Source organism: Dipodomys ordii, unplaced genomic scaffold, assembly GCF_000151885.1.
Source record: "Dipodomys ordii isolate 6190 unplaced genomic scaffold, Dord_2.0 Scaffold7, whole genome shotgun sequence".
Taxonomy (NCBI): domain Eukaryota; kingdom Metazoa; phylum Chordata; class Mammalia; order Rodentia; family Heteromyidae; genus Dipodomys; species Dipodomys ordii.
This window is the reverse complement of record NW_012267223.1, coordinates 1,984,708-1,995,177: the sequence shown is the minus strand read 5'-3', so window position 1 is coordinate 1,995,177 and position 10,470 is coordinate 1,984,708. Positions and strand designations below refer to the sequence as shown.

Here is a 10,470-nt window from a genome sequence, read left to right as displayed (position 1 = left end):
CCAAGCGCGCCTTTGCGTACGCTGGCCGGGCCGAGAGGTGAGTCGGGTCGGGATGGTGCGCGCGCAGCGTGCCCCCGCCGGCGCCGAGCGGCCGCCCCGAGTCCGGGGAGCGGAAGCCACGCCAAACCCCGCTCACAGTTTGCCCGGGGGCCCCGGGTTCTGGAAAAGTACTGGAGTGAGTTACGTAAACGGCGAGATGGGTCTTAAGCGGGTTGGTACAGGCTGTGATCTTTGAAAGCAAACACTTGCCAAGACCGGAACGACCTCGGGAGGGTTGCGGCTCTTGGCAGTATTGCTTTTTCTTGTCGTCTTTAAGCAGTTCTGCAAAGGAGTTGCATCTAGCAGATCAGTTCATGAAGAGTACGGTGTCTCTTGATCAGTGTCCCTCCCCTCCTCACGCCTTCCCTCACTCTTAATTTTGTAGGATATACACTGGGTTCTTTGTGTGTGTGTGTGTGTGTGTGTGCCAGTTTTGGGGCTTGAACTCTGGGCCTGGGCGCTGTACCTGAGCTGCTTTTGCTCAAGGCTAGCACTCTTACCACTTGAGCCACAGCAACACTTCTGTCTTCTTCTGTGTCTGTGGTACTGAGGAATCGAACCCAGGGCTTCCTGCATGCTAGACAAGCGCTCCACCACGGAGCCACCTTCCCAGCCCACATTGGATTCTTGACTGCATTTTCCTCTTTATTCGTGTACTCCTTTCCACACTCCTTTCCCCTTGACCCAACACCACTGCACCCTTTCGAGTAGAGTACCTGCTTCCTGGTACTCTTAATTTTGAGTGCCAGTCCTGGGGCTTGAACTCAGTGTCTGGTGCTGAGTATTTTTGCTCAAGGCTAGGGGTCTATCACTTGTGGCTGTTTGTGGTTAATTGGAGACGAGAGTGTCACAGATGTTCCTGCCTAGGCTGGTTTTGAACCATGATCCTTAGACCTCTGCCTCCTGAGTAGTTAGGATTACAGGTGTGAGCCATCTTCTGGCAGTATGTTGTCTTCCCTCCCTCCCTCCCTCCCCCTCTTCTCCCCCTCCCCCCTCTCTCTTTCTTTCTTGGAGGAAAAATGAATTGTCTTCTGTGTAAATAGCTTTCTTACCTTAGGTATTTGACCTTTACATTTAGCCCTCATAAAAGTTCTTCAAATGGCATCTTTCAGTTGAGATTACACTATCTTAGATTTTAACTTCTATTTGAAAATACTGATTATTGCCGGACTCCAGGGTTGAACTCAGAATCCCCCACTTGCAGGCAGGCACTCTACCTCTCAGCCATGAGTCCAGTCGCCGTCTTTGTTCCAAGTGAAATCTGGGATATAGTCTGGTGTGGTGTTTTTAGTTATGGGAGAACAAGGTAGTGAGCGCTGGGAATGTGGCTTAGTGGTAGAGTGCTTGTCTAGCATGCATGAAGCCCTGGGTTTGATTCCTCAGTACCACATACACAGAAAAAGCTGGAAGTGGTGCTGTGGTTTAAGTGGTAGAGTGCTAGCCTTGAGCAAAAATAAGTTCAGGGACAGTGCCAAAATCCTGAGTTCAAGCCCCAGGACTGGCCAAAAAAAAAAGTTTGTTCATATTGAGTAACAATGGAAGATTTTCAGCAAAAACTCATTTGATTTTGGAGAACTTTGCAAGTGATAGAATCAGGGCAAGAAGGAACTTTTGGAAGCCTACTTGAACAGAATAGTTCAAGTATCTAGAAGTAGTGACCACGCCAGTATTCAGGAGGCTGATCAGGAGGATCTTCAGGACAAGGCTAGCCTGGACTACATAGCAACATTGTGTCTCAAAAGAAACAACCCAGCTGGGTACTGGTGGCTTACACCTGTAACCTTAGCATCATAGGAGGCTGAGAGTTGAGGATTGAGGTTCTAAACCAGCCCAAGCAGAAGAGTCTGTGAGACTCTTATCTTCAATTAAATGCCAGAAAATGGAGATGGTACTGTGTGTAGAGCCCTAGCCTTGAGTGAAAGAGCTCAGAGATATTGCCCAGGCCCTGAATTCAAGCCCATGATCAAAAAACAAAACCCCAAACAACCCAACCCCCTCAAAAAAGAACAGCCCAGCCCAAGTTTCATATTGGTGAACCCAGAAGCAGCAGAAGTGTAGAAGGGTGGCTGCTCTATTTTCTTATTGATGCTTGCTTAGCAAAAGGTAGTAAATCAGATGATGCCTTTGTCTGGGCACGAAGCCATTGAGAGTTGTCTGTTTTTTGTTTTTTGGGTTGGTCCTGGGGTACTCGGCACTGTCCGAGAACTTTTTTTCTTGCTCAAGGCTAGCACTTTACCTCTTAAATCACAGCTCTACTTCTGGTTTTCTGGTGGTTAATTGGAGATAAGAGTCTCATGGGGGGGGGGGCTGGGAGTGTGGCTTAGTGGTAGAGTGCTTGCCTAGCATGCATGAAGCCCTGGGTTCAATTCCTCAGTACCACATAAACACACAAACAGAAAAGGCGGAAGTAGCACTGTGGCTCAAGAGGTAGAGTGCTAGTCTTGAACAAATGAAGCTTGGGGAAAATGCCCAGGCCCTGAGTTCAGGCCCCAGGACTGGCAAAAACAAAACAAAAGTCTCATGGACTTTCCTGCCCAGGCTGGATTTGAACCTTGATCCTCAGCTCTCAGCCTTCTTTGTAGCTAGGATTACAGCCATGAGCCACCAGCACCCGGCTCTTTTCTTGTTTGGGTGGTTTCTGAGCTTCAGCTCAGGGCCTTGAGCTCTTGCTTGTTTTCTTTTTGCTAGGATTACAGGCGTGAGCCACTGGTGCCAGTTTGGTTTAAAGTTTTTTGTTTGTTTGTTTTTTTGGGTCCGGTCATGGGGCCTGAACTCTGGGCCTGGGCGCTGTCTCTCAGCTCTTCAGCTCAAGTGTAGCACTCTACCACTTGAGCCACAGTGCCACTTCCGTCTTTTTTCTTTTTGCTTATGTGGTGCTGAGGAATCGAACCCAGGGCCTCCTCTGGCATGCAAGGCATGCGCTCTACCACTGAGCCACCTTCCCAGCCCCTGGTTTAAAGTTTTTAAAAATGTTCTACCCTCAAATAGATGTTTAGGCAACTTTTGTTATTCCCTGGTATAAGTTTAAGCTATGAAAAACAAATTGTTAGTAACTGTTCAAATTCAAAATTGATTACTCAAGGTATGTTGAGGCAATCTTCATAGATTCTTTGTTCTTTCTTCTATGGTGATGCTGTGGATAGAATCTAGGGCCCCTAACAGTAGATAAGCTGTGCCACTGATCTATAACCCCTCAGTCATACTATACACACACACACACACACACACATACATATATATATATATATATAATATGTATATACCTATAATATGTGAGATACAGTCTCACTGTGTAGCCCATACTGGCTTTCATCTCTTGCTTCAGTGGCTTAGCCTCTAAAATGCTGGAATTATAGTCTTTTGCCACACACCAGACTTGGACAAATTTTTTTTTTTTTGGTTGGTTGTGGGGCTTGAACTCTTGGCCTGGGCGCTGTTCCTCAGCTCTTCAGCTCAAGACTAGTGCTCTACCACTTGAGCCACAACGCCACTTCCATTTTCTGATAGTTAATTGGAGATAAGAGTCTCATGGGGACTTTCCTGTCCTGGCTGGCTTTGAACTGTGATCCTCAGCTCTCAGCTTTCTTAGTTGCTAGGATTACAGGCATGAGCCTCCAGCGCTTGGCTCTTTTCTTTTTTTTTTGCTCGTATATGAGCTCCAACTCAGGGCCTTGAGCTCTTGTTTGGCTTTTTTTGCTCACGGCTGGCAATCTACTACTTGACCACATACTCACTTCGGGTTTTTTGCTTTTTGGTTAATTTGTGTCTTAGGTACTAGGCTGACTTGGAACCACCAAACCTCAGTTCCTCTGATCAGCCTCCTGAGTAGCTAGGATTATACACACTGCCATCAATGGCTGTCTTATATTCTTTTAAAAAAGACATTTCTCTTAAGCTGGGCATTGGTGGTTCAAACCTCTAATCCTAGCTATTCAGGAGGCTGAGATCTGAGGATCACGGCTCTAATCACAGAAAAAATGATGTTGTGACTCAAGTGGTAGAGCACTAGCCTTGAGCAAAAAGGAGCTCAGGAATAGTGCCCAGACCCAGGACTGGCAAAAAAAAAAAAAAGACATTTCTCTTGAGTATGGTAGAGGGCATATTCTAAATTGACTTCTCAAAGTGTTTTGTAAATAATGTCAATGGATGGTGTCCACGTGGCCCCATTTTCTTTGTGAGAGAAAAAGGTTTCCCTGAGCCAACAGTTGAAGCAGAAACTGTATCCTGCACATTCAGTCAGCAATTCTTACTTGGTTTTGGTGGCACTGGTGGTTGAATTCAGGGCCTTGATTTTACTCCTTTTCCTCCCATGACTGCTGTGTGACTCTCCCCCATTGTTCTGCAGCACCTCCCAATTCCTCCTTCCCCGAATGATGTGGTTTCTTGTAACTCTTGATCATTGATTCATTGCAAATAGTTCTGTGTAGCCATGAGGTTAAGTTATTTTAGATTTCGGCTTGCCAGTGTGACTCAGCTGACGAGGAACAGTTCCTGTACTGCGTGGTTTCCTTTCACTCGAGACCGAGAACTCTACTTCAAATCATTTCTAATTATTGATCTTGAAATACTTCCTCTTAAGCAAGCATCTGACTCACTGTTACTAAGGAACACAAGGTAATTCATTTGCTCTTGGTTCCTACTGTGCTGCTGGGTACGATGGAAGCAGGCCATAAAGTCACAACCCTGTCTTCCAGCTGCTCAGACTCATCAGCAGACAATTACAGGAATGAAGGTGGAAGGTCAGGGCAGCACCTGGGAGAGACCCCCCCCCCCCCCCCCGGTCCAGCAAGAAGGCAACTCAGAGCTGGTCGTAGGGCCTGAACTCTGGGCCTGGGCGCTGTCCCTCAGCTCTTCAGCTCCAGGCTAGCGCTCTACCACTGAGCCACCTTCCCATCCCAACTCAGAGCTGTTTGAAGGAGTAGTAGAAGCAGGCCGGGAAGGAGAGTGGTGTGACAGAATGGCAGGGAGTGCTGAGAGCCCAGGGCACAGGAACCGTTTCTTGCAGCAGATGGCAGAGAAGGGTGCTAAGTAGGGCAGGAAAGAGTAGCTAAGGGCAAGTCTTTTGGACCAGTGACCCAGAAAGCAAGTCCTGGGTTCCATGTGCGGTTCTTTTTGAGTGGTCCAGGCCTGAGAAGGTGGGGGCTCATATGTAGTCAGAGGCAGTGGGAGCAGAAGAGTCATCACTGCTGGGGATGGAGGGGAGAGCCTTAGGGATTGCAGGCATGGATGTAGTCCACCCAGAAGCGGGAAGAATGAGGACAGGTTTGGGGACACTAAGGGACACTAAGGTCATTTGCCTCCAGTTACAGTGGACTGTAGGAAGATGAACTCCTGAGAGGAAAGCAGAAGCCTCAGGGAGAAGCATCTGGAGTCCCTGCCCCCACGGAATGGACTCCTTATTGGAGTCGATGAGACCTACTAGGAAATGTGTCAGGAGAACTTCAGTTCCTAATCCTGAACTTGGATGACATAGGAGGAGCTATTTTCTCTGCCTGCTCTGCCTGCTCTCCCTGCTCCCCTTTAAAACTTATTTTCACTTTGAGCTATATGTATAAGAGAGTCTTTTGAGAGTTAGATCTTATTTTCTTTACTCAAGGTAGGTGTGTGTGTATGTGTGTGTATTATGTGTATGTGTGTGTGTATGGTGTGTTGGAGGGACTAGAGATGCCTAACTTTTCTGAATTGGGGAGAAATAGAGGGAACCAGCAGATGGTTCCTTCAATTAGATTTTTTTTTCTTTTTTGCTGATACTGGGGCTTAGGACCTTGTGTTCTTACTCTGCTTTTTGTTCATGGTTGGCACAATACGGTTTGAACTACACTTCTAGTCGGGCATTTTGCCAATTAATTGGTGATGGAATTTTCTAACAGTGCACAGGTGGTCTATAATCCTAGCTAATTAGGAAGCTGAGATTTAAGGATTGTGGTTCAAAACCAGCTGGGGCAGAAAACCAGAAGTGGTGCTGTGGCTCAAGTGGTAGAGTGCCTTGAGCAAAAGAGTTCAGGGACAGCGTTGATGCCTCAAGTTCAAGCTCTACTATCCCCCCTCCCCCTCCCTTCCCCCCTTTCTGGGCTGGTTCTGGACCTGGACCTTGATCTTCCCAAGGTTTAGCTCCCTGAGAAGCCAAGATTATAGGCAGGAGACACCAGTGCCAGCTTTAATTAGATTGTCTTACATTATAATTAGTGGCAGGTCATTTGTTCAACTTGTGAACTTGTTCTGACGCTGAGGAGCTACCATATTTCCAGAACTCGTTTTTCTTTAAACTTTCTGATGTGAGTCTCAGTCTTCCTTATTTGTTATTAGTTTATTTGTAGCAGCAGAATAAGTGGGAGGGGGGGTAATTTGGAATCAAAGTGTAATTTTCCCAAAGAATTTAAACTTGATCTTGACTGGATGAATGTAAGATGTGCAGCAGACTGACTTTTGCGGTTACAACTTTATCCTGCAACCCATTGTAGCTGGTGATGAATTAGGCTTGGTTGTATGTCCTGCTAGGCAGATAGAAAACAGCCTGGGATTAAAATGTTCTAATAGATAATCCCCTTGTAAATAGTGTGATCTGATTAACGTAAACCAGTCCTGTCAAGCTTGCCAGGAGTCAGGCTGGCTGTAGCCATGAAAGCAGTAGTACATGTGATTGATTCCTATCAGGCACTTTGATGTGCCTGGTACATTTAGCTATAAAGGGCATTTTGTGGTTTATAAATGTATTCTAGATCTTCTCCAATGTGATCATCTTCCTTTTGGCCAAGTCAAGAGGATAACCCTCGAGGTGAGCGTATATCTGCTTCTTGTGCGGCTTTCTGGGGGGAGTCCAGAAGCCAGTGGTCTTGGGTGACCTGTGGGGTCTGCATGCTTTCCCTCCCTGTGTGTGTTCTTGACTGACCAGGAAGTATTAGACCTTCTTGTAGTTTCTCAAGCCTTTCTCAGGAAGAATGACGACTCTTGCTCTTTTCTTATCAATTCACTTTTTACGTTTTAAATGTTTACAACAGAGAGGAGGATAAATCGGGTTTTTCTTTAAAAAGTAGTTTTTGAAACATGTGGCAATCTGGAGCTCATTTTCTTTTAAATACCTCTTTTTAGGTGGTTTTGTGCAGATTTGGTTGGGATCCAAACCACAGAACCTGTACCACAAGTCTTAGGATTTCAACAGAGCACACGGACCCTGAGACCAGGCCTCTGAGCCCACTCTGAGAGACACTTTAGTGCCCGTGCAGGACTCCTAGTGATCTCATGAGTCCATGGGCAGCATCGGAAGACAGCCCAGGCAGACTATGTCTCCAGAAACTGTGAGGGAACATAGAGCTTGGACCTCTAGGCACACAGATGCCCATCCATAGGAGAAATGGGAGGTGTGCCAGGTGATGTGCAGCCCCAGAATGCTTGGGGAAGCCCAGCATGATGGTGCTTGCCTGTCTCCCTGCACTCAGGAAGGAGGCTGCACAGGAGGATCCCAAGATCCAGGCCAGTCCAGTCTACAGCTCAGATTTCATGATCTCAAAAAGCCAAAAACTAAGCAGAGAAAGAGGGTAAAATCAAAATGGTAAGATTGGGAAACACCTGTTTCCCACTGTCTCCCTGCACTCAGGAAGGAGGCTGCACAGGAGGATCCCAAGATCCAGGCCAGTCCAGTCTACAGCTCAGATCTCATGATCTCAAAAAGCCAAAAACTAAGCAGAGAAAGAGGGTAAAATCAAAATGGTAAGATTGGGAAACACCTGTTTCCCACCAAAGGCCAACTGTCTTCTGCTTTTCCTGAGGCTCTGTTTGCATGCTTGATGGCATCACAGTGGCACTGATTGCTCTGTCCCTGTCTCTCACCTAGGGTGCAGGGGGGTGCATGCCCCCACTGGGGACGGCCTGCTGGGCCAGGCATGCCCCTCCATCTTCATTGGGTGCCACCCCAGTCCAGGACTCATGGACAAGAGCATCCTGTACTCACTCCAGGGCTGCTCAAAAAGTGGCCTTCTTGAGAGCCCTTCCCCTGCCCAGCGCATCCCTGTCCCCTCACTGAGCACCCTTCCCACTCAGGCATGTGATGGCAGTGCCCACCAGAAGTCATATGTGATGTGACTGAACCTTCACCCAGAGTCAGGTAACCTACAGCTTACCTGACCCGATCAGCCAGCTCACCCAGGAGGTTGCCTCCTAGTCCCCTTTCACCTTTGGCCTAACAGGCTGAGAACTGCTGCACATTTGTGTTAGTCTTGGTTGTTGCTTGGCCTGTTCTCTGCCCAGTTCTCTACGCTCCCTCCACATTCTAGGGGGAAGGAGTGGACTTTCAGAGGGGTGAGGCAGGCAGAGCCTTGTCGTCTGGCCCCTCCCTGCCGCTACTTCCTCCTCCTTGCAACTAGAAATGAGCACTGAGATGGTATCTAGAAAGTGATGACTGGGGAGCAGAGTCTGGATGTGGAAATTGTGTGTGTGCAATAGGCTAGTTCTCTGAACGGTAAGTATGACATAGAACGTGCCTCTTTTTTGGTAACCACAGCTCTGCCTCATTAACTCTCTTGGGGCTCACTTTGTGATGGAACATGTGGTTTCTTAGGTGAGGTGGTCAGCCTTGGAGATGGGAATCACTGTGCAGTAGGACTAGTGCTAGCAGGGACCTTGACCTTTTCTGAGAAAACTCCCAGGGTAGCATGAGGGTTCTGGCTGAGGTAGAGGGAGGAATAAAGGCCCCTGGGTGGACCCTGGAGCTGCCTACCCCAGGTGCCCAAGAATCTCCACCCTGGCTGCTGTACTGCGCTTAGAGTTCCAGTGGGTCTCCTCCGCATGGCTGTCGTGGGGCTCTACAGAATCCCTGCTGCCTTTCAGAGCACTCTTCTCCAGGTGTCTAAAAGCACTCAGAGGCCGGGCTCCTCCTCTCTGACAAAAATAAACCTGTAAGTACACAGTTTAAACAGGACGCCGATACAGAAAAGCCTCCAACAGCTTCTGGACCAAGGCCCTAGTAGAGCATTCCCAGGGAGTCCTGCCTGGCAGGGTGGGCAGCCCTAGGGTGCTGCATGGGTTCTGCAGCCAGGTCCTGCCGGGCGGCTTTCCTAGCCTGGCTGGAGGTGGTGTGGGCCAGGCCCTTGCGTGTGCGTGTGTGCGTGTGCATGTGTGCTTGTGTGTGTGCGCGTGCGTGCATGTGTGTGCGCACGCGCATGTGTGCACGCATGTGTGCACGCACGCGCTGGCTCTCGAGGCCCTTCTGGGATATGCCAGTTTTGTGCATATATCTGCTCAAGGTCATCATTAGGTCTCCATTCCCGTGTGCATGGTGGTTTTTCAAGCTTTGTCCAAACTTCCTAGCATCTTCAGGCATCACCAGTCCTGTATAGTGTGACTCTGTACATTTTGACACTTTAACATTTAATGAACTTGAGTGTTTCCTCTTGTGCTGTGATTAGTTCTGGGCATGTAAGTCTCTGAGGCTTCATGACAGGTAGGCTGCCTGGCTCCTGCTGTGTCCCCACAGGTGCTCCCAAGAAGGCTCCAGTTCGATTCTGCTGGTACTCACCCTCTTCTGGGTTGTCTGTACCACTGTGCTTCCTCATCCTCGTCTTTGGGGGCTCTTTGCATCCCTGCCATCTAGAGACTGCGTGGAGCAGCACAGGGGAGCTCTGACTCTTTCCCACCTGGCTTAAAAAGCCTCACCTTTCGAAGAAGTGCAGTGAGGCAGGTCCGTTAATGGAAAGTCACTGCAGATAGACGATGGTCTGCTTCGGACCCCGTGGGGGCTTCAGATGGGTGAGGTTTGTACAGCTTTGCCATGGCAGGTGCGCCGGCTCACTGTTTGAACCTGGAGCAGCTCTCCCTTTACATTTGGTTTGCAAGTTGACTGACACCTTTGAGTGTCATCATCACCTCCAGGGACTGCTGGGTAGCAGCTGCTTTCCCATCTCCGCAGTGCCCGAGGCTGTGTCTGTTCTGGTCTTCTGAGCCAACACTTTCTACCATTGACTAAGGTTTTCTTGGCAGTGAGTTGGCTGTGATGGTCTGGTGGGCTTTCTGGGAAGCACAGCTGTGGGCCATCTGGCATCTGTGTGAGGCCATTTATGAGCCCTGGGAAGATCAGAGCTTTATCATGAAGCAAGCAAATGAAATCATCTTCCTGGAATTTGTGTCCATTCAGGCTCTGCCTGAGTATGTCTGAACCTCCTCTCCCCAGAGTCCCTCTGGAGGTCACACACTGAAGAGGGTTTTCCTGCTGCTGTTTGCAGGACTGGCTTCCAGATAGGGTAGGGTTTGTATGGTGTTGTGTGTGTGTGTGTGTGTGTGTTACCGTGCGTGCGTGCGTGCGTGCGTGTGCGTGCGTGTGCAGATAGAGATCCATGGGCAGCACCAGGGTGTTCTGGGTGTGTGTGTGTGTGTGTTAGCAGATAGAGATCCATGGGCAGCACCAGGGTGGTGTGTGTGTGTGTGTGTGTGTGTGTGTGT

At 48.7% G+C, this 10,470-nt stretch overlaps 1 protein-coding gene across 1 annotated transcript in view; it reads left to right on the top strand.

Moving 5' to 3' along the window:
* Nucleotides 1-52: 52 nt before the first annotated feature.
* Pgs1 (phosphatidylglycerophosphate synthase 1) overlaps nucleotides 53-10,470 on the top strand; it is a 47,172-nt gene continuing 36,754 nt past the window's right edge. Inside the window, exon 1 of the mRNA XM_013036366.1 lies at nucleotides 53-211. Coding sequence (XP_012891820.1) covers nucleotides 53-211 — 159 coding nt within the window. The remainder of the gene's footprint in view (nucleotides 212-10,470) is intronic.